The 24348-nt window shown below is 44.8% G+C and overlaps 1 protein-coding gene across 8 annotated transcripts in view; it reads left to right on the plus strand.

The window, feature by feature from the left end:
• The first annotated feature begins 868 nt into the window (after window positions 1–868).
• ILDR1 (immunoglobulin like domain containing receptor 1) overlaps window positions 869–24348 on the plus strand; it is a 32580-nt gene continuing 9100 nt past the window's right edge. For 2 of the 8 annotated variants that reach the window (XM_014732857.3, XM_014732860.3), the window contains exons 1-6: window positions 872–1289; window positions 1843–2224; window positions 15054–15224; window positions 16618–16767; window positions 20139–20258; window positions 20534–20680. In XM_014732857.3, coding sequence (XP_014588343.2) covers window positions 2170–2224; window positions 15054–15224; window positions 16618–16767; window positions 20139–20258; window positions 20534–20680 — 643 coding nt within the window. In that variant the 5' untranslated portion in view covers window positions 872–1289; window positions 1843–2169. Of the gene's footprint in view, window positions 1290–1842; window positions 2225–15053; window positions 15225–16617; window positions 16768–20138; window positions 20259–20533; window positions 20681–24348 lie in introns of all 8 variants that reach the window. The other 6 variants (XM_001916842.6, XM_023623664.2, XM_014732858.3 and 3 more) reach the window with 5 other exon arrangements.

The raw sequence follows: 24348 nt of genomic DNA on the forward strand, positions 1-24348 counted from the left end.
GAAGTTCAACGGAAGGAACGATTCCCCAAAGAAAATAAGGAAACACTAATTCTACTGCACTTGAGATAACCTTTGTGAAAGTCATATTTTTTTGTTCCTATAGAAGTCTCCCACATATCCCCCCAATTACAGTTGGGTTAGACCACCAAGATTACCTGAAATATGTTCCATGGAACATCTGCCCTAAGATATGTGTGAGAAAAAAAGGGTTTTGTCATTGAATAAGCTGGGAAATGTTATATGACATATTCCCTTGGAAATTTAAATGTACAGTAGCACCCTAAGGGTTTGATAAGTCCTGAAAACATGCTTCATTTAGTTTAGTCTGGCATTTCTTGAATTTATCACAGTCTTTTTTCCATATACTATTTATTAACATTCCATGGAACTACCGTTCCACAAAATACACATGGAAAGACGCTGGCTTCGATGAATATTAAAATGACCTTTATACCAAAGCAAGGGCCGAGGGGCATGGGAGGTAGATGTGGGAAGGAGAGGGCTCATATCTTTTTAGACTGGAAGTGAAAATTTGCCTAGAACAATTCACAAAGCTAGGAACCACACAAACCCCTCAGAGTCACAAACACTCAAACATGTACAGTGTTCCTAGGAGCATGTGCAAGGTCTCTGGAGGGGGTTAGAGGACCATCCCTCACTCACTTTATATCCTGCTGCTGTGGCTGCGCCTGCAGTTGCTGCTGTGCTGGGATCCCACTGTGGAAGATCTAAAGGCTCCTAAACACACTGTACCATCTGCCTTTGGCCATGCACTTCCTGAATTTACTTTCTACTTTCTGGAAAGGAAGAAGCTACAAGAAAAACAAAGTGGAGAGGCCCAATTGGGGAACCAGATGCCAGACCCAGGAGTGGAGGAGGGGAAGAGAGATGGGGAGAAGAGACTGGGGTGAGACCTCCAATCAGATTCAGGACAAGGAAGCTCTTCTTCGTGGAGGGGAGATGATGGACACCAGTAGCCCCAGGGAAGAGGTCCCTTTACAGTAGAGCAGGGCAGGAGATTCACTCAGGAGGAATAATGTTGACTTCCGAGGTCAGTGGCCAGAACGAGAGCTTCCTGAGGGGCAGAAACCACGTTTAATGTATCTTTATAATTCTTTTCCTGAGAAAAAAGATGGCGGCTGAGAGGGAGGAGATGGTTTTTGCTACAGAAGGGGGAGCACAATGAAAAATCCCTGATAAGGGAGAAGTGTATAAAATGGCCTCTGTCTACTTAAACTGACCAGTGTATGGAGACTTTCCAAGTTAACATGGTTGGTTGGTTCCTGAAGGTGAGTGTGCCTTCCTCCTCTGCTTTGCTTTATTCCTCCGTGTGGGATCCCACCAAGGAAGGAGAGATGGGATTACATCCTAAGCGGCCTGGTGCAAAGACACCTAGAATCTTTGCTCTTGTGAGGGCTGAGGTCTGTGGGGGTTGCTGAGTGCATGCAGGATGGGAAATAAAAAGGAATATACCAACATTAACAAGCCTAACGCTGCGTGGTGGGAGCAGATTTTTTTCCTATTTCCATTAATTTATATTTTCTAACTTTTCTATAATAAGCATCTGTTGCTTTTGTAATTGTGGAAAATTAAACCTATTTCTCCAGTTCATTTCCTACATCTTTAGTTTCTAGAATCTGAAAAGATATTACGTGTAAACATATTAAGCGTGTTTTTAGTGGAAAAAAGTTTTCCAAGAACGTATGAGTGAATGAAAATATAATGCAGGAAATACTCCGTAGAAAGTTCTAGCCACATAATTCTACCAAAAAAGGGGGAGAAACTTGCTAGGGGTAAGATTTCCAGAGAACTTGTGGAAAAAAACGGTAACATTCTCTGCAGGCGGGAGGGTGCGTGGCAGGAGACGGCGTTTGAGCGAGGAAGAGAATTACCCGCAGCCGGCAGAGGCGGTGGCAGGTGAGGAAGGTGGCGCGGCTGCCCGGGGGCGGGGCAGGAAGCCCGGGAGCGCGGGGGGCGGGGCCGCGGCCCAGGTGGGGATGAGCCTGCCGTACCTGCCGCCGACCCGGCCCGCCCTCCGCCGCTCTGTGCCGAGCGAGGGGACGTCGGAGGGGTTCCTTGCAGAAGTGGTGCGTCCTGGGCGGCCGCTGATGAAGGAAGACACGGTGCCCCCGGAACCCCTGAGCTGAAAGGGGCCAGAGAGGGGCCGGCATGGGCCCTGAGCTGCCTGCACCTTGGCTGCTGCTCTTCACCTGGCTCCCAGCAGGTGAGCGTGGGAAAATGGGTCCCACCCTGGGCCCAAGGAGACAGGAAGCCATTGTTGCCTGGCCTTGCAGAGCTGGCCGCAGGCAGGGCAGCGGAGGCCTGGGCCGCGCTCCGGTGGCTCTTGGCATGGGCGCCAGGACGAGCGGGGAGTGGATCGAGTTTCTGCCTGTGGGAACCTGTTTTCTTCTTTTATTAGCCCACGCCCTTTCGAAACAGGTGCAACTAAGAAAGAAACCAGGAGCCTCTGGGCTTCCCCTCCTGCAGTCGTGAAGCACCTCTTGGTCTCTTGGCACTAAAGCTGAATTGATAGAGGCGAAAACGCCACTCTTAAAATTCCTAATTTTTTCCTTTCCTCTGATACCTCCTTTTAGGTTTTAGACATAGTGACAACCATATTGGACCAGAAATACATTTATTTCCCTCCTGGGAGCTTATAATGTATCCTCAGTATGCAATGGAATGTTGAGTATGATTCAGAATCTATTTTATGGGACCAAAACATGTGGTTCTTTGCTAACCATGTTCAGTCACTTTTTTTTTTTACTTTCTCTGTGTCCACGAACTTCCCTGACTTTCACCCTTGTTCAGTATCTCCCCATTAGGTGCTCAACCACCCCCCCTCTCCTTCATTCTCTTAACCTGCCGATCCCCTATCTACTTTGGAAGCATGGTTTTGGGTGTCTCCGTGTTTTTCTTGGAAATACGACAGGAGCGTGTATCTGCATGAGTGACACAAGGTAGCGAAGGATAGCTGAGTGAGGAAGGTGCAGGCTCTTTCGGCCCTTGTCAATTAGGATGTAGGCGGGACCTAGCAAACAAGCATGTGTGAGTTCCCTTGGAAGCTCTGCCCTGTTTTACTTCATTTTACCTCCCCCCCCTCCCCCTTTTAGGAATAGCTGCCCTCTTACCTCTAAGCTGTCAGTGGAGGTCAGCTCAGTTGGCTCACAGACCAATTTGAGTCTTGTATTTTTCTGAGGGAAAAGATGTAATATGAAGGTAGAGGCAGAATTTCATTTTTACAAGCTTGATAGGACACGAAAATCATTCAGATGCAACCAAATCAGACAAGATTTGACAATAAAGCTTAATGCTGGGAATAAAAAGGAAAGAGAATTGCAAAAGGGTAGGAAAACTGCAAAATTGGTATTCCTAAGGTTCTCTGGCTTACAGCGTTTCTTATAAATTGTGAAGCTGACAAGACTAGATGTTGGACGCCTATGATACACAAGGAAATGGACTAAACCTCACCTAAATTGAAGTGCCGAGATTCCACCAGAGCAGTCACCAGTTTAGACTGCAAGCAAATTCATGAAAATCCCACAGTTTTGCACAGACTTCTCTCCTGGGCCTCCTGTGTTCAGCTCAGACTCCTCAGCCCCTAGAGATTTCCGAAGCTGCATAAGCTGCCTTTTCTGGAAAATAGAAGTTGACTCCCACCTCTGCCCCTGGGCATCCCATCCCCGGAATTAGGACTTTGTAGCCAGCAGTCATCCAGAGCCTACAGAATAAGAAAAGAAGCCTTATAGATAAAAATCCCGTTACAGTATAACCCCTAATCCTTAAATCACCAACATAATGTTTTAAAAGCTATTCGATTTTTATGAAGAGTGGTGAACACTGAACACTTCTCAAATACAGTGATTATAACCAAAGGGTATCTTCTTACGGTAAGCAAGTTGCTAAATGGACAGGGGCCTCAGAAAGCGGAGCTCCAGGTGTTCTTGAACCAGCCATGCAGGCTTAGTAGCCGGGATGCTGAATGGTAATAATACCGACGGCCACGCTCGCCTGGCATTCTTTACATGGAAGCCCACCTGCATGACACGTTTTTAGAACCAGAGAACGCCGAACGCGAAGAAGTCCTAAGTGAACTTCTAAACTCACTTTTATTTCATAGGTGAGAAATTGCGATTTCAATCGTTTTGACTCCAACACTTCAAGGGGAAGTAGCTATTTTAGCAAATATCTATTTTAGCAGATATTTTCGCTGAATATGTGTAGGAAGTGTAAACAAAACTGCATTCAGCTATGTAATGTGCATTTGGATTTTGCATCCACGATGTTTGTGTGGCTCTGGTCAAGTTCCTGAACTGCTGAAAGCCCCCAGTAAATGGAGATGATTCTAGTGCATGTCTTGTAAGGTTTCTGTGAGGATTGAATGAAATGAAGGCTTTCAAGCACTTAATACAGAGCCTGGAACGAAGTGAGGGCTTAACAAATGTTAGCTGTGGTGATAATGTAGTCATGATCTAGACCCAAGTAGGATTTTTTTAAAGCTAACTTTAAAGAAACAGTTTAAACTTCCCCCTACTCCTTCCCCCACAGCTAAGAAACTGCGCTGACTAGTCCGATGACATGCAGGTTGTAATTCAGAACCTGCCTCTTATTAGCTGTGATTTTGGAGGAATTCATCTCCCCTCATCTAGAAAACAGGTGAAATTCCTGACAAGCCCCTCCCTGCCACACCTCACAAGGCCAACCCTCGCTGGGTGGGTTCACTTCAAGCACAGAGTGTACAGCATGGTCACCACTCAGGAAATACTGGGTCCCTCCCCACTTCCCCACCTCTTTATTTATTTTTTAAGCCAAACTTCCTAAAATGTCTCTAAGATCAAACTGAAAATCAAGCTTCCTCTCTCACTCCCAGTATCCACCAAAACGGTTTTCAAACTTTTTTTCACAGCTCCCAGTAAGAAAAACAGTTTACATTGTGACATGTACACACATATATAAGATTTATAAAATAGAAAGAAAAGGTGTACACACAGAAAAAATTACTGTGTTGGGTAAAAAAAATAAATTGACATCAAATATTATTTTAATAACATTTAAATTCATAGACAATAGTCCTCAAATTAACAGTAGTAAATAGAAAAATCCAGTAAGTTGATTTTTCTCAAGATCCGCTGCAAAGTGTGATAAGAACTTTGGAAAACCCTCTGCTAGAGTGCGTTCATTTTGGTCCACCACCTTGTTCTCTTCTGTTTCTCAAGAAGAAGCAATCCAGTCCTCTGATTAGCATGCACGTTTCTGCAATTGCAAAGCGTGGGCTGGGAGTGAAATTAAGTCAGGTTCGGGTACTCACTTCCTCAGCATAGCTTGGGGCCCCTGAGGGAGCCTTTGAGGTCAAGGAGTCCTGGGAAGTTACTACAGTCCCTATGCTTTGAGCTTTGGAGACATCAGTTGTCAGATTTTTTTTTTTTTTTTTTTGGCCATTCTCCAAAGTTTTTTCCTTTAAAAAGAAATAAATTGTTATCACACAACTCATACTTGCTCCTTAAAAGATTGAGATAAAGCTGAAGTACCTTCAGCCGTTAGTATTACTGGCTAAGAGCTCTAGTTACCTTCATCCAACCTCAAAGTTGATTCCTGGAATGAAAGGTTAGTTTCCCCCTCAAATTCTAAAAGAGTGTTGTGTGTCATCTGTGCTTTTGTGGAAAGTTTTTAAGATTGTAGTTAACTTACAGACCCACACAGCTCTCAACTTGTGTTATTATTCTTTGGGAAATCAGACAGCTGACTCCGCAGGGACAAGATTCTTAGCATGTAGACCAGTAACTTTCCCTCAGTGGTGAGGTTGAAGGTTGGGATCATACTGAAGACTTAATGACATCTTGATCCCTGAGATAGTAGATAGTAAAGTGAGACTTCTCCGAGTGAGGGTGGTGAGGGTGGTGGATGGGAGACTGCCCACTTGGCTCCTCCCTTGCCCCCTTGGGCCCCTGAAGTACCTCCCCAGAATCCCAGTGCTCTGCCGAACACAAGTAGAATCACTACCAGTCCCTGTCTTCCCCTCTCAGCCAGTTTTACAGATTAGGAAATCTGTGTCCAGGGAAGTCACACATCTCAGGTTGATACAATGGAGTTGGTTTGAGAGCGGGGACCACATCACTGGCATCCTCACTCTTAGTCCATTGCTCTTTCACCTGTTTCATGCCTTGGAGCGGGTTTGTTTTGTCTAATGGAATCCTGCTATGCAGAAAGAGAAACAGACTGCCTCCTGGATGTCTAAATGCGAATTGTTGAACATCTTGCCCCAAAACAATGCAGTGGATGAGATACTGGATAATTAATGTACCCTCTGCCTGGGTTTCTTTCAGCCTAATAACTTTATTTCATTATTCAAAGTCCTTGGGAGAGAAGTAAAATTGTGTATTTTAAGAATTGGGAAGACTCTGATCATGTCTTGTCTCTTCTAGTCCTTATTTCTGGATCTTCTAATCTGCAAATCTTAGGATAAGATGGGGTCAGAGGAAAGCAGTTTTGACACTTTCTTCTTTTCTTAAACCCAGTTAATCACCAAGTTCTGTTGCTTACTCCCAGAATCTGCCCCTTCTTTTCTATTCCAAGTGACAAACCTCACCCTAGCGTACCTTATCATCTTAACCATCTCCTTCCCTCTAGGCCTGCTACCTCTCTGTCTAGTTATAACCATCCTCTACCCAAATGATGGGTTAACGTACCTGGGTTAATCTTTTCCACCTTCACTTTAATCCTCCATCCAAGAACCTCCAAGAGATCCCCATAGTTTATAAGAGTGAGTTAAAGCTCTTTGTTTGAAATTCAAGGCTCACCCTTTCTGGCCTTGCTAACTTGGACAGCCTTGTCCTCACTGATATGGGCATGCATCCTGTACCCCCTCTCCTCCTGACATTCACCCTTCTTCCTGTTTTTTTGTCTGGCCATACTACAAATGGTTAACTTTAACCATTTATTCTCTGTACTTTTAGAGCACTTAAAATTTGTTCCAAGCAGTTTAGCTTTGTCTTGCATAAATTTATTTGTTCTTTTATTCAGCAAATGTTTAATGCGTACCATATACAAGGCGTGATGGCATCCAAAGTGGACATGGCCCTGGCCCCCATGGCGCTTATGGTCTAAAGGGAATACAAGCAAATATAGAAATCATACTATGATAGGGGCCATGAGAAAGAGATTACAAGATACCACAAGAGCATAGCGCATAGATGGATTCTGCTCATTTGGGAGGCCCTCCCTGAAGAAGGGATGCGTGACTTGAGAGCTGGGGAATGATTATTCCAAAGTAAAAGAATAATATGTGCAAGACTGTTGGATAGGAGCTCGGACAGTGTGTGGGGTGGGAAGAATATCAGCATGACTGAGTGGAGGAAGTCAGGTGGAAATGAGGCCGGGGGTGGGCAGGACCACATATGCATGGCTTCATGGGTCATGATAGCAGGCTTTGTCTTTGTCCTAAGAACAAGGGACAGCTTTTGGAGATTTTTAAGGAGAAGGAGTTGGGAGACTGACAGCAGTGTGGAATCCATGTGGAGGAGAACCAGAGTATGTCCAGGTACCAGTTAAGCTGAGGCAGTATCCAGGCTGGGAATGATGGCAGCCTGAACTAGGGTGGTACTGAAGATGGAGAGAGGGAGAGAGAGTCCGGAGATAAATAAACCAAATTTGATAATAGCTTGTATATAGAGAGTGAGGGAGACAGAGATGTCAAGGACGATTCCCAGTTTTCAGTCTTGTCCATTCACTGAGATGGGAAACACAGATTTGTGGTTTGATTTAGAATTTGAAACAACCAAGAAGAGCTACCAGGAGCATTTGGTTATGTCTGTCTGTCTAGTCCCTTATTATACAGTAGTGGGATTTGAGTTTTAAAACTCTAGCGGTTTCTGAGCAACCCTATAGAGCTTATCCATGCCAGGAGTGACCTTGTCTGTGTGTTTACTTGTTTTATTGTTGACTCTCCCACCAAGCGTATTTAAATCCCAGAAGTGCAGAGACCTTGTCTCTCCTTTTTGCTACTGTGCCCCCATCATCTAGAACAGTGCCTGGCTCATGGCAGGTACTCAATAAATGAGTGAATGAGTGACCTCTGAAGGCCTAGGTCACATAGAAATTTGTCATTTTGGTGAGACCTAAATTTGCATGTGCTCTGAGATTAGCGTTTGGGGACACGGATGAGTCACTGGCCCGAGTGACTGACTGTGGGAAACCCCAAGCATCAGCTTCTCAACCTGGTCTTGTTGTCCTCTACCCCAATCACCAAGGAATATCAAGTTTAAACTACCTGAGTGGCTATTTTTTCACCTAGTAGTTTCTAAAAAAATTTTAAGATTGATGTCTTCTCTTGTTGGAGAGATTGTGGTGAAACATGGGACTATGACACACCACTCATGGAAATATACATTTCTTTCCTGAAATATCTATTAAAATATAGAAGCCTTATTCCCTTTGACCCAGCAGTCTCCCTTTGAGAAATATATCCTACTGGAATAAAAGCATGCATGTGAAGAGATACTTCATATAAAGATATTCATTTAACACTTCATTTCAGCATCGTAGTAGTGAAAAATCAGAAACAACCAAAATGCTCATCATTAGGAAAATGGGTAAATAAGTTATAGTTCACTCATGTAGGGAATTTTCATGCAGCCACTAAAAAAATATATATATAAATCTATATATAATGATATATCATTAGTTTGAAGAAAAAACAAAGTTGCAGATCAATGTACATAAAATAATAAAATCAAATAACAACATAGGAAAAGATCTGGAGGGATATACGCCGAATTATCAAGAGTGGTACCTCTGGGGAGTAGAGTTCTTGGCGAGCAAGGAGGAACTTTTTACTTTATACCCTTCTCTATGTTTGAAGTTTCTTATTATTTACTTTATATTTATTAACAAAAAAGGAAAAAAGTATTTCTATAGAAAATGGCTAAAATAAATTTGTGAGTATCCCTTAAATTTGTGAATATCCCTTAAAGGGTTAAAGCTCCCCTATTAGAAAACTTATCCAAAAGGCAGGAAGCAGTGTACGCTGGAAACAGTGTAGGCTTTGGAGTTTTAGAGGTCTAAGTTTAAAGCTAGCTTTGCAACTCAGTAAGCTGTGTGACCTTAAACCAGTTAATTAATCTCCCTGAGGATTTTCCTCATGTGTAAAATTGAGATAAAAATAAGGCTTATCTCATGGTTTTTTTGCAAAGGTTAAAAGAGATACTGTATAATAAAGTGCCCAATATCATGTCTAACAACATATCTGTGCTCAGTATGTGTCAGTTTCCTCCTCAGGGTCACCACATGCTTAGCACCACCCCAGCACTATTGAATAGCACACGCCAGACCTTTGTTAACATGTAATATGTAGACATATTTCCTCCCCCCACCCCATGCTGCTTCTCTTTGTACCCTTCCTCTTCCTGACTCCCTCAATCCCTTGCTTGTCTGGCCTCACTGCCAGTCCCTCTGTCCCCTGATTCTTCTCGTATTTGCACTGTTATCTAAGGAAATGTAACCAGGACCAATGGCAAACAGACTTGGGGAGATAGCTTGCTCAGACATAAACTCTGATAGGATTAATCCTGTGTACTTTTTGTTAACTTGCTTAGTGGGGCAGAGGTGCCTGGGCACCTGAAAAACTCTCAGGAATTGAGACCTTCCGTCAGAGCCAGCACTATGCTACTGCCCCTTGCCAGGAAGCACCATGCCCTCCCTCCCCACCTGCCGCTCCCTTCCAAGCAAGACCCTTCACGTGGAAAGGAAGGGAAATGCCATCCAGTTACCTGAAAACAGTTCTTAGTTAAAAGAAAAAAATTTTTTTGTACGTATATCCCTATGCTGTATGAATAGTGTGTTTAGAAACTGTAAAGCATCATGATCCATCTGATACTACAGAGGGAAGACAGACTGAGTAACTAAATGTGCAAAGATATGCGTATATTTGGGAACACATGGCATTTAGTTGTAAAGATACTCTTTCGTTGGTGTGTTTTCCTTCCACTTTAATAAAGGATGGTAGTCCCCACTCTGCACAGTAGGGTAGTCTTGGAAAGTACCTCATGGCGGGAAGCACAGAATCCCCCTCCCCATACCTCCTTCCCGTGAGCTCTGGTATCTCATCTGAAGTTACCTTCCTACCCTTAAATGACGGGTCTCCCTCCCTTCCTCTTTCACAGAAGAGACAAACTGTGAATGGGTTTGCCAGGGTACAAAAGGACACAGCTTTAAAAGCTTTTAATGCGCTAACTCATTTTGCAAAGAGAAAACAGTAATGATAGTTTACATTTGTATCATTTTAATACTTTCAAAAAACTTTCATGTGGGTTTCTCAGTTGATCTCAGTCTCTCTCTTAAGGTAGGCAAGATCTGTACAAATGATACAAAAGACTGCTAATGTTTACTGAGTATCTCTTACATGCCAGGCTCTTTGCTAAATGCTGGACATCTATTGTCTCATTTAATCTTCACTACAACCCTATCAAGCAAGTATTATCATCATCGCAATTTTGCGTATAAAGAAACAACTGTAGTTTGGAAAGAAATTGTCAGATCTTTTAGCTGGTGGGAGAGTGGAGGCAGAATCTGAACTCAGGAAGTCAGTCTCCAGATTTAAAGTTTTCAAGAGAAAATTATAGAGACAGCTAGGAAATTAGGTGGCTGTGAATTGGGGAGGAGGAGATGCCACAGGATGAAGGAAATCTAAGAACAGAAAAAATTTAAGACTTTGAAAACTCACAGTATTAAGTTTAAAAGAGCAAAGATGCCCCAGGACGTCTTATAAACAGGGCATTTATCTTTTTGAATCTGTTGATGTTTCAGCCCAGATTCTGCTGTCTTTGGTCTCTTCTTGAAAATCTTTCCTGCTTAGTAGTGTGCATACCCAATGTGGTTAGTTTTACAGAGAAGTTAGAGGCTAAAGAAAAGAAAGATGGGAGGTTTTTGCTTTTGCAATGAGCTATCTTGCTACTTCCTTTCTCTTCTTCCCAATCTGGAAAATCCTCCTGCTTTTTGAGAGTCTAGTGCTTGACCTCCACTTAAAAGGTCAAGCTTACCTGCTTAGGAAAGATTGGGTTTTGGTGTCAGCACAACCCTAGTTCAAATCCTGAGGCTGAGAGGGCTTGGCCTATTATAGTCTTGGAACTTTGGCCCACATTCATGAGCAGAGTTGATGCCACTCTAGGGGGTTTTGTGAGAAGTAGAGATAATATATGCACATCACCTGGCACACAGGAGAGGCTGAGATCCAGAGCAACAACTGAGAAGAAGGGAGAAGGATTTGCTGGTTGCTCAGTACCTTTTGTCCTGGGACCCTTTCCCACTTTGTGTGTAAGGGTGGTAGTGGGCATGGGGCGAAGGTCTGAGAGCTGTGCAGGATGCTGTGGGGCCGGCAGACCCTTGGAGGGAGTGTGAATGAGCTCAATATGGCCAAAACATGTGGGAACCTGGCATATTTCAAGGCTTGAAATTCACATAAGGGATGAAATTGAAGACAGGAAAGAGAGTGGTAACCAGGCAGCAAAGCCAGTGCTGACGTTGGTAAAGGTGAGTTGTGTCACCTCAGGTGTCGTTTGCCCATAATAAAGGTGTTCATGGAAGGGGAGCTGAGTGAAGATTTGGTAATAAAGGCGATCACCTTTGTCCCCATTCTCCTCCCTCAGAGTGTCAGATTCAGCAATCTTCAAAGCTACCCCAGAGTAGCTTCTGCCTCCAACAAAATTCCCTTCCCGACTCCTAGCAAACCCAACCCTCCCCACAAATGTTCCACCTCTGTACAAATAATGTTGACTAGAGTCTTTTGAATAAACTGCTTTTTATGTTGAATTACCATTCAGCAAAATAAAGAACATGTAGGTTAATAATCATTGTATCAAAGTGACTGCTGCCATTGTATATTAATTATGTCCCATGTTGCCTGGCCCCATACTCTGATTATTTGCAAGCTAATGAATACGAAACATCTCCCCTTATTTAAAGAAGAGCCAGGCAGAGTGACAAGAGCACTGCTCAGGGGCAAAATCTTGACTCTGACTCTCTTAGAAATTAATGACTTCAAACAAGCTACTTACGTTTTCCAGTCCCAGATTTGCTGTGTATAAAATGTCACAGCCTGTCTCCTTCCAGGGATCATATTTAGGCTGTAAAAGAAAATATTTGAAAGTGCTATGTGGACCTCAGATTTTGTTTAGACCACAGATCAGTGTTTTTATCTCTATTCCAACCCATATGTGTTACTGAACAAAATAAGCTAATGTTGACAATGGCATCCTATTCAGTGTCAAAATTTTACCTGTAGCTGCTTCTGCTGTTCAGTTAAAGCTGTGTTGGGCAAAACCTCCAAGGTCAATTTCAGGTCAATTCTGGAAAAAAAACAAAGGAGTGGTGAGGGTGGAGAAGCAAATATAAAAGAGCAAATTATGGTGGGCTTGAGATACTGGGCTGGCTCGTCCCTTCTGCTTGAACTGAATTCCAGGAATCCCACAGCTGGTAAAGGTAGCAGCTATTTTTCCCCAGACTACTCAAGGCTTATTTTCAAAATGAAGTTCTTTTTTTCATTCACAGCTGAATAAGGAAGTCGTCCATCTTCCTAAAAACACCACTTTCACCCTATTACTCTTGTTCAGAAAAACCTTCAGTGATTATCCATTAACTAGAAATAGATGCTGGAGTACAATTCACACTCCACTCCCTCTCCACACCTCCCACTCACCATCACCAGCCCCGCCTTGTTTACCCCTCTGGCTCCCATAAAGCAGGAGACGCCAGCTGGGCTGGTTCCCTCCAGGTTCCCCAAGTAACTGCTCCTTCTGGATAGGGGCCTTTGCTCACTCCTTTCTTCCGTCCTGAACTGATGAGTTTCTCTGCCCTCTCCCTATTTCTTATGTGTAATCTTAATCCTCCCTGAGTCTTAGTGTCTGATTTAAATCTCTTGCCTCTATGATGTCTTCCCCACCAATAGGTTTCGCCTCCACTTCTGCAGACCCTCTCTCTAGCACTGCTGTCACGGGCACATCCTCATTACAGCCCAGCCCTGGAGATGGCCCAGTCCATTTCTGGGGGCCAGAGCCTGTCCTGAGCAGCATTCTGCTCTCTCTCCATGGACGTGAGATAAATGGTTACAGGTGCCCATCATAAGCCACAGCAGATTGTCTTATGAGTGCTGTGTCTAGAAGGTGAGGCAGGACCCAGAACCATGTGATTCTGGCCATGGATCCAGTCCCACCCAGCTGCTCTGTCAGGGGGTGACTATATTTGTTTTGTTTGTGGGAGTAACTCAGTTAAAGTGAAGGTGGCTCCACCTGAGTCTCTATTGGAGAGAATCCCAGCTTGAACCCCTTTCTCCTTGGCCCCTGTAATAAGGGAAAAGAGGGAAAGAGACTCACATACTGACACTAACACAGCAGCGTCTGGGCCTGGCACCATGCTAGGACTATGCCAAGCGCCGGAAGTAGATTATTATCTCATTGCCTTCTTGCAAGGACCTGAAGACATTAATACTATTATAATCTCCATTCATAGCTGAGGAAACAGGAGCTCAGAGAGAATAAACAGCTTGCCAATGTCCAAGTAAGTGGTAAAGTTTGATTTGAACCCAGTTGTATCTGAGTCCAAAGCCTGGGTTTTTTTAATCTAGTCTACACCAGTGGTTCTCAAACTATGGTGTCCAGAGCAGTAGTAGCAGCATCTCCTTAAAATTTGTTAGAAATGTAAGTTCTTCAGCCTTGCCCAAGTCCTGCTGACTCAGAAACTCCTACTGATGGTGATCTGGGCTGTCACTGGTCCTCCTGGTGGGCGCATGCTCAAGTTTGAGTGGTGGTGTTCTGCTAAACCTCCCATGAGAAGATTCCTTATAACTCAGACTAGAAACCATATTGACGTGGGAACATTCTAGTATGTTGGGAACGTGTGGACCTCTGACCATGCCAAAGTCCCGTCTGACGTTTCTGTGCAAGCTGGTTCCTCATCAAGGCAGACCTGGAACTTTAAGTATGCCTGTAGATTTGGAGGGTAGGGAGACGGAGTTTTAAAAAAGAGGAAAAAAAATCTTAAATTCTTCAAGTCTCCTTGATAAAGTTTATCACAGTCCGATCATTTTTGTTTTATTTGCTTTCTGCTTATGTTGACCACCTGGACTGCCAATTCCACTGGTTAATGTATTGTTGGTCATTCATTCCATCCTTTATTCAGTAAACATTTGTTGGGTGCCAGGGAGGTGACACGCACAGTATGAGGTGCTTGTGTTTGAAGAGTGAGTTAGAGACAAACCCAGTCAGCTTCTCAGAGCCCACAGTAAACAGGCAATCACCGAGAAGTGTGAAAAGTGCTGCCCAGGGGTAGGACGAGGCACTTTGGGAAAACAGAGGGAGGTCCCTTTCCCAGACTTGCAGTCAGGAAGGCTTCTTGAGGAGGTAAGGGTGCCGCTGAAGACCTAAGGAATAAAGAGTAATTAACCTAGTGAAGGGAATGGAGTGGTGGCTGGTGATATGGAAGAAAAGTCTGTATCACCAGCTGAGAAATCCACATGTGGGAAGACCTGGAGAAGACAGTCACCCTGGCATGGGAAGGACTGAAACAAGTTCAGAGTGGCTGAAGCCCTGAGTGTCGGGTGGGGCCAGGAGGGAGAGGAGGTAACAGAGAGAGGCTGAAGGCAGATCCGATGGGCCCCATAATCCTGGTTATAGAGGTTGAACTTTATCCTTAGGGAAATGGGAAAATGTTTTAAGAAAAGACGTGATATGAAAAAATATATATGTTAGCAAGGTCACTCCAGTACCTAGATGGCCTTCTTTTAATATAATTTCTTTATTGTTGTTGGATGCATTATCACTGTCGATGGACCATAAGCTCCTTGGGAGTCGTCCTTGCACTTCTCCTCAATGTCACGTGGGTGTCTGCAGTCTCTACTCCACACCCTGTCCAGGCCAAGTAGGAACTCAGACTCTGCCTGTGAGTTTCCAACTGGTCAGGCGGTGTGTTTGCTCATTTGCATTGCTTTTATCACCCCATGAACAGAAGTAGGTCACCCCTCAGAGACCTGATCTGCCTTCAGCATTATCTTCTACTCTTGGCTGCAGGGTGCCTCTCCTTGCTGGTGACAGTCCAGCACACAGAGCGCTATGTCACCCTGTTTGCCTCCATCGTCCTCAAATGTGACTACACCACCTCTGCCCAGCTCCAGGACGTGGTGGTGACGTGGCGCTTCAAGTCCTTCTGCAAGGACCCCATCTTTGACTATTACTCTGCATGTGAGTGCCCTCCCCCTTCTCTCTTCCTGGGTCCCTCTGTGAAGTTCTGCCGTTAGGGGGTAGGAATTATTTCAGATCACAAACCCTTATAGTGAGAAGAAGCCACAAAGATTACTTGAAGCAGTCCTCTCATTTTATAGATAAACAAACTGAGGCCAGGTAGATGAACTAACTTATTCAAGGTCACGTATAATTTATTTTAAAATTTATGTCCCACCTTGTTCTAGAAAGATTTAAGGCAGTTCAGACATTAATTAAAAGGCAGAGCAAGTCCTGACTCCTAATCCACTCCTGGTTGCATGCCAGTGCACTGAGATGGGGTTGCAGATCTGCCTCCCAACACCGCCCTGATCTTGGAATGCAGTCAAGAAGACACCCCCCAGGATGCATGAGGAGCGGTCATTTGTGAACCTGCCCACTGCCACCTTCCCTCCTACAGCCAGCCTTCCTGGTGGACGGTCATTTCTCTGCTGACTAAACACTCATAGTGATGGACGCTCACTGGCCTCAGGGAACACACTCATTGTTGGATATCTCTTAGTGCTGCACAACTCCCCCCACATTTAGCTGAGTCCTTCCTCTCAATCACAGCTGCCACTCTCATGTCAGTTCTGCTGTCTGGAGCCAAAGTTCTTCCTAGCTGCCCAACTCTGCCCTCTCGTAACGAACAAACCCCAGATCCCTTCCATCAGCCCAGGACAATTAACCTTGTAGAAATTTTGAGAATAGATGTGGACACCCTGATTGTAGGAAGGAAGTGAGCTTCCTGAGATGAGGAAAAGGAGGGGGGAGGCATCAGCTTTACCTCTTTCAGCCCTGACTAATTTCTCCCGGTGTGAATCCCAAAACCTAACTGTCTGAGCCACCCACAGAGCCGGACATTGTCCCCAAAAGACCCCTCTCCAAATCGAGGCATTGTTTCCTGGGGTTACTCTTAAAATGCCTGGGGCAAATGGGAAAGTAGGAGACACTAGAGTAATAGACATTTGCCACCAGCGGATTTAACAGCTCTCAAGCATTGTATTATAAGGGCAGGTGGGTGGACTCCATCGGGGCAGAGTCCAGGGGACTGAAAATGAGGCAAGGGAAGTTGGGATGGGAAACAGGGGGATGCAGCCAGGATTTGGAAATGATGGCCTATTAGGATGGTCTGGAGTCTTGCTGCTCAAAGTATAGTTTATTGGTGTCACCTGGGAGCTCATGAGAACTGTAGAATCTCAGATTCTCACTCTAGACCTACAGATGAGAATCTTCATGTTTAACAAGATCCCCAGGGGATGCGTAGGCTCAGGAAAAATTGAGATGCTTCACTGCCCCCAGGGAACAGTAAGGGCACGTTTCTTCACGGGAGTTCCCCCTTGCTGTGTGACTTGGGTGTGTCCTCTCTCCTCAGCGTACCAGGCCGCTTTATCCCTGGGACAGGACCCATCAAATGATTGCAATGACAACCAGCGGGAGGTGCGCATCGTGGCCCAGCGGCGGGGGCAGAATGAGCCTGTGCTGGGGGTGGATTACCGGCAGCGCAAGATCACCATCCAGAACCGTGAGTGTGGGGGAGGCAGCAGGGTACCTGGGGTGGTGAGAGGTGTAGATACCAGGCCTGGTAGGCTGAGTCATTGTGGGGATTTCCCCTCTTTTCTGCTGCCTGCTGTCTACTTGGTCACTGTCGTTGTTTGAGGAAAGGGCCACATACATAGAAAGTGCTGCATCGTCTGAAGTCACTCTCCTGGAAGTTGGTTTCTGGATGAGAGGATGTCCTACAGCTTTGGCTAATGGTCTGAGAGTGGGTGGTTTCCTTTGCTTCTCTGAGATTCAGGGCTAAGGTGTGGATCAGGCTCCTTTGATCCCTTCCACAAATTGCTCTCAGGGCCCCCTCAAACTCCAGGCTCCTGAGTTTTCCTCTAGCCACTCCTGTTCTACATATCTAAGGAAATAGGGGCTTCCAAGTAGATGGCCACCTTGAGACCATCACCCTCCATTGGTAAAGGAAAGAGCATTGGGCTTAGAATCTAAAGATCTGGCTGGTATCCTGTTGCTTCTGCGTGCTAGCTCAGTGACCAGCCGCAGATAGTTTCTCTGGCCTCTCTTACCTCATCTGAAAGATGAGCATAATGGTCTCTATCCCCACACTGAAGTGAATATCAAATGTGATATCTCAGAGCTATGTGGAAAGCATATCTATTCTTTGTGCCTCGTACAAGGAATGTGGTTAGAGCCCTCACTGTGCGGTCAGATTCAGGTGAAGGTTCCCATTCTGTACCTACAGGGTGTGTGAACCTGGGCAAGTCCCCTCAATTTTTTACCCTCAATTTCTATAAAATGGGACTTGCCATAGTACCTATCTTCTGGAGAGTTGTCTACATTAAGTGAGAGATGACACACATAAAGCACTTAGCAAACAGTGAGTGTGCAGTGAACTTTAGTTATGATCGCTCAGTACACTCTTGGATGGATGGGTTAGCGCCCCACATTCCTATCTTGTAATCCAAGGTTGCTGCAATAGGTTATTGGCACAGAATTCAGAGCCTATTTCAGTGAGCTTTGTGTACTGTGTCAAATAAATTTTTGCTGTTTAGAAGGGAGAAAAGGGGGAGAATACACCCAGCAGGCCACTCATGGTACCCATAGCAATAATGTGAAGACATCAGTGAATATTCTCTGATGACTTAAAGGTGGATCATTTACAGAGGGCCAGTTTAATGCTTGTGTCCAATTTTGTGTATAAGACCTTGGCTGTAATCCTTAAGTCTGATGTTTTTACATTCAACCTCAGATTTCCCCAAGCCAGCCCTTGCACTCTCGGCCTTAAGGAACATCTGTCTTTCTTTTCCAATCTCTAGGTGCATCCTCAAAGATTCGGGGTGGTTCTACTTTCTCCAGAGCCCGCAGAATTATCTCTGATCTGAACCCAGAGTCTAAAGTCTCTTTAATTAGCAAGTCTCCTTTACAGTTTTTGAGGGATGAAAGTCCCCATAGGTGATAGTCCTTGCTTTTCTGTCTTTTTTTCTAATTCTGAGCAGTGCTGTCCCCTACCTCCACTCCCAGCCACCTTTGGATCAAACTCTGCTTCTTTCTTACTCCTGTGAGAAGGTAGTATTTCCCCTCATTTCTTATTTTTACTTCTAGGCTTGTTGTGACTTCCTGGCGCCTTTGTTTTCTGACACTTTGATGCCCGTGTTTGCATTATTTGGGATGATCTGTCAAATCAGTTCTTGGATCATTTAAAATATTAACATACCCAAATGCCCTCATTACTCTCACATCCCTAAAGTAATCTTTACATCTTTAATAAAAATTGGGGCAGATTTATCACACACATTAACCTTTGAGAGGGAATTTCCCCCAAAGCACTCTCACCGTTCTTCCAAGTCTGGGGTAAGCTTGCTTCTGGGAAAGACAGAGGGTTTGGAAAATCATGGGTAGGAAAAAAATTGTAGGGATTGACGTAGAAAGAGAAGGAAACAGAAGTCAAAGTTAGCTCCAATGTTGCATGACCTCGCAGTTTTGTTTCATTTCCTCAATAAGTGTTTTTTGACAAACAAATAATAAAGAATTGCAGATATGACTGCCGACTAAGCAGGAGCAAGTCTATAATGCTCAGGCCTTTAAGAATTTGAAGATGTCCCCTGGTACCTACTATGGCTGAAATAGGAGGGACGTGAAGGCTGCCCTGATGCCCCTGACCAGCCTTTAAGCCCCTTCAGGACAGAGACGGATGGGTTTTGTTCCTCTTCAGGTCTCCCACAGTATCTGACATAGTGATGAACCCACAAAAGGTCTTTAGTGTACATTTGTTGCATTTACTAAACTTGAACATATCATTCATCTGTCTTAATGGGGTAGCACAGCGCTTGTTGCTCACGAACTGGAATTCTTTTCTTGAGTAACATTTAAAATATTGACATTTCATCCTTTCTTATTCAAGTTAATCTCATAACCTGTCCCTTCAAGATCCAAATGTATCCATTTGTAGCAGGCTGTGGAGTTTTCCACCCAGTTTGGAGAAGACATCGGACCTTAGCGGTTAGCAGCACCAGCTGTGAGGTGGAGAGACTTGGGTTTGAACCTACGTCTGCTGAGCATTATGTCTCTGTTCTTAGGCCATTTTTTTAGCCTCCAGGAGTCTTGGTTTCCTCATCTGAAATACAGCTAATAATCACACCCACTGTAAGGGGATTAAGTTTGACTGCGAGTGCAATGCCCAAAATATGAGTGACTTAAACAATGTAGAAGTTTATTTATTCTCACGTATAAATATGGAGGTGGACAGTCCAGAACTAGTGTGGAGGCTCTGTCCCATTAAGTCCTCAGGGACCCAAGTCCTCAGCTCCTTCCAGCTCAGCAAGAATATCATCTTGTTCCTCACAGTCCAAGATGGCAGCCATCACATTTGCTATCCAGATACCAGAGTAGAAAAAGAGACGAAGAAGAAAAGGGCAAAGGTGTTCCCAAACTGTTTTTAAGAAAGTTCTTAGGAGCCGTCATGTGACCTTTTTGCTTACTTTCTATCCTCCACAACTGAGTCACATGTCTGTGTCCATCTGTAAGAGAGGATGAGAAACACTGATTTTATTCTGGGCGGCCACGTACATGACCAAAAATTCTATGACCATGAGAGAAAGGGAGAATAGACACTGAGAGACAGCTATCTCTACCTCACCCAATTAGAGAGTTGTGGTGGGAATTAAGTGAGGTGATGTATCCAAAATCCTTTCAATCCTTACCTAGCAGGGCTCAGTGAGTGAATGGTCGGTTCCAGCACCACTATACTGTTTGAAGAAAGAGGAGGGTCTCACAGGAAGGAACTTTCTCTGAACTACAAGGGGCCCTCTTACGATGTGGAAGGACAACGCTTGGGTCTTGAAGCTACCATAGGCTAGAAACCACTGGTACTTTCTCCCTCCTTCTTTGCAGGAGCAGATCTTGTGATTAATGAAGTGATGTGGTGGGACCATGGAGTGTATTATTGCACCATTGAGGCTCCAGGGGACACATCAGGAGATCCAGATAAGGAGGTGAAGCTCATCGTCCTGCGTAAGTGCTGCTGGAGCTTTCTCTTTGGCCACCCCACCATCATGACACTTTTACATCCAGAAAAAGACAAAACCAGAAACCAGCAAGCCCAGGTGGTGCTTGTTGGATTGCCAACCTCCAAAGTTCCCTTATCAAAGCTAAACTTTTTTTTTGCCAATATATTGGTCAACCTTAACCTGTAGGTCAAGAGCTATGTTTATTAGACCTCCAGAATGTTAGAACTGGAAGCATGCCTCACAGATTTAGTTCAACCCCTGCTTGGCGTCTCCCTTCAGACTGGCTGACGGTGATCTTCATCGTTCTGGGAGCCCTGCTCCTCCTGCTGCTGATTGGAGTGTGCTGGTGTCAGTGCTGTCCTCAGTATTGCTGCTGCTATATCCGCTGCCCTTGCTGTCCCACCCGCTGCTGCTGCCCTGAGGAAGGTGAGAGGGGACAGACAAGCAGTGGGACAGGGTGGTACTGGAGCTTGGTGCCCCAGACAGATCAGCTGCACGTGCCCAGATCAAAACCTCAGGTTCTTCCAGGATCTCCTCCATGCCCTTCTCCCATCACAGGCTCAGAGGACTTTGGCCTCAGCCCAGAAAAATGATGCTTGGGGAAGCTGTAGAGCCAGGTGAGAGGACTTCTGTCTGTCTGCTTGCTAGCCTGCCTGAGGCCTCCTTCAGATGGCTCTGCCTACGGAAAGCAATGATTTTTTTGATATCGTTTTGAGTGAGTGCGCAGATTGCTGTGAATAGTGTGGTGATAGCTCCTAGGCATACGGATGGCATTTCCTCAGTGGCCCTGAGAAGCCTGTGCTCCAGGATTTGCTCCTAGCACTGACCTTGCTTGGACATGAGGTGGCTGGAGGAAGTGGTTTGAATGTAGCAGAGAGAGAGAAGCCCACTCCTTAGAGACGACTTGAAAAAAACAGACCAGAGGAGAGAGGTGTTAGAGCAGTGGTTCTCAAACTTAAGCTCACGTGAGAATCTCCTGGAGGGCTCATTAAAATGTAATTGCTGGCTCCACCTCCAGAGGTTCTGGTTCAGTTGGTCTGGGGTGGACCCAAGAATCTGTGTTTTTTCAGAAGTTCCCAGGTGATGTGGTGCTGCTGGTCTAGGGGCCACACTTTGAGAACCTCTGTGTTTAAAGGAAGGGAAGAGGGAACAGAAGAAGATCTTGCCCTTAACGTGATCCTTCTTTGAGGTGAAAATTGCCCTTTTAAAACAGAATTATGACATGCTCTGAAAATTTGGCTGCAGAATGCATGGTAAAGGCAAAAGAATAAAAATTATTTTACAAATCTTTTCTTAGTAAATAGATGGTGTGGAATCAATTGCTTTAAAAGGAAGGAGATTTTGTGTTTTCTAAGTAACATTTCCTTTTCCTGATGATATAAGTAAAGTATTGCATTGTAGAAAATTTGAGAAATTCAGTAAAATGTAAAGACTAATCTGAGTACCCAGAGATAGCCACTTTTATCATTTTGGTCCATTTGAAAGGAAATTTTTTTAAAGGAAAAATAAGAAATTGCATCTTAAGATAGAAACAAAACCTAATCTACAATGTCAAGAAGGTCAGTGGGCTGAGTCTGGTTTCAGGCCTATGTTCCGAGGTTGCTTTCTTACAGGAAAAGAGAACTAACTTTTTTTGGATGTTTGCTATTTGTAGGCCCTTTGCATATATTTCCCTGTTGAATCTTCACACCCCTAGAAGGCAGATATCATCACTATTGAACAAATGAGGAGACTGAAAGTCAGAGAAGTCACACAGCTAGTAAGTAGCAGAGGCAGTGTTGAATCCATGTTCATCTGACTCTGGAGTGCCTGACATTCCCACAGCAGCGGCTGACGCTACCTCTGTGTAGATCACTATGAGATTGTTTGAGACACCAAGGAATTCCTTAAAGAGAGGAAAAGTAGCAGAGAACTCAGTTTTGGGTCATGGAGCTTCCTACCTTTCAGGGCCTCTGGGAAAGATGCCGTGGAGAAGTCACCATCACTGAAGTAGGAATATGCAGAATGAGATGAGAAAAACCAAGATGCTTCTTAGAGCCCCTAGGTCAGTGGGCCACTTAAAACAGGCAGGACTGGGGACAAAGTCAGCACAAATGGTAAATATATCTGCTGTCCTTGAGCTGATAAACAGGTTCTGGGAGAGAGAGGTTTCTCCTAAGTGGTTAGAATTCATTTAGAAGAAATGGTAAAACAAAGAAATGTAGGCCACAAATAAAGGTCCCTGGACTTGAGCAGATGACGTCACTTTCAAAGTGAGCCCCTAGGGCAGACTGTCCTAAGTTTGGTGACAAGAGGAGATTACATGGAGGGGGCAAAAATTGTTAAGGAAAGCTCGGGGATGGGGTAAGGGAGGTGTGTGACTGTTGGTTTTTAGAATAAGATAACCCTAAGCATATTTGTAGGCACAGAACCAAGGCCAATAGAAAATGAGTAAAACGCACGATGAGGAGGAGATCACTGCAGAGTGGTGGAGCTAGTGGGAGAGACATCAGGCTTACAGTGAACGGACTACCTTTAGAAAGGAAAGGAACGGCAGCCTGACCTCTGAAGAGAGGGAGATAGCCATCAAAATGTGGAAGATGATTAAAGTATAAGGAAGGAAGCTGAGAGAGCTCACATCAGCCGGACTTGCTTCCAACAAAATTCTAGACACAGAAGGAAGCTTTGAGAACGACGTCAGTGGTTCTTGAACTTCTCTGACCACAGCCTGCCTTCCTAACTTGCTCCCACTTTCCAGCAAGAGTTAATAGAGGACCTGAGAGGAAAACAGTGAAAATGACGCCAAATTTTAGTAACCCTTGATAATTCACTTAATACTAGTAGACAGCCCACAGTAGAACTTAAAGATGAAAGTTATTGAAACTGGATCTTAGTTTTTCCATGAGAACTGGAGAAACAACTTTCATCTCTAGATGGGTTATTGGCCCTCGTCCTCACAGAAGCTCTAAGTGCGCCCTGCAGTAGACCACAGGCCACATGAGAATCTCTGATCTATGCCACCCACTCCCCAACCCCTCACGGCGGAAGGAAGTGAGGCCTAAAGAAACTTCTCCACAGTTACACACAGCTTGTGAGTGGCGGGTCCTGGAATAGATATAGGTCTCTTGATTCCATGCTCAGGACTGGTTCCTCTTCCTCAACAAAGATGATGCCATCAGCTGAAAGTGCATGGGGTCGGGGGGAAGGCAGAAGTGGGGCATGTTTAAACTGTGGCTCTAGAGGAGGGAAGCAGGGTGGAGAGATCAGTCAAGGAAAGCCAGGTTGGGAAGGAGGGCTATTTGAGGTTGGTTGCCTGACTGTACAGTCAGTTCTGGCAGTGTGGGCCCAGGAAGCATCTACTGGTGGTTCCCTAAAACTGAAATGGTAAGAGTTCAAAGGGTATGGGATTCTAGGAACTCCTGAGGATGTTGCTGAAGTAACTGGTCAGTCCAGTCAGAGGAGACTGGTAGAATGGGAAAAAGCAAAAGGACTATGTGACCATGGGTCCAAAGAGGGCCCAGAAGGGGTTCTGTGAGAGTGGAGAGGAGCTGGTAAGGAATGATAAGCAGTTACAGGCTCGTGCGGAGGGAGGTCTTCAGGGGCACTACAGGTGACGCTGGCTGCAGGGGAGGAGAGGCACAGGTCTCTGCAGAAGGGCTGGTGTTGGCTGTCATTTCTGTCACAAATATTAAAGAATATGCTCTGAGTTTTCCTCAGAAATGAGGATAAAATGCCTTTGGTAATTTAGTCTCCAAATGTGTAATTTTGTCTCTCCTATGGGATCTAAGGCAAAAGAAGAAACTTCTTATAACAATTTCTTATAACAAGAAGAGCTAGTATCTATTGACTGTGATGTATTAGGCATTTCGTGTGTATTAGCTCATTTAACCTTGATGACCTTGTGAAATAGGTATGACTGCCCCTAGCTTCCTCCTCCTACATGAGGAGACTTGGCTCAGACGCTCTGGAAACTCACTCAGAATCACACAGCTAGTACATGCTGGGATTCAAGTTGAAGTTCATCTGACTCTCATAGCCCATATTTAAGGACACCTATCCCTGAGGACCATATTTCTCAGAAGGTTATTGAGAATCCTCAGTGGCCAACTCCACTT

This window comes from Equus caballus, chromosome 19 (genome assembly GCF_041296265.1).
Source record: "Equus caballus isolate H_3958 breed thoroughbred chromosome 19, TB-T2T, whole genome shotgun sequence".
In the NCBI taxonomy this organism is placed as follows: Eukaryota; Metazoa; Chordata; class Mammalia; order Perissodactyla; family Equidae; genus Equus; species Equus caballus.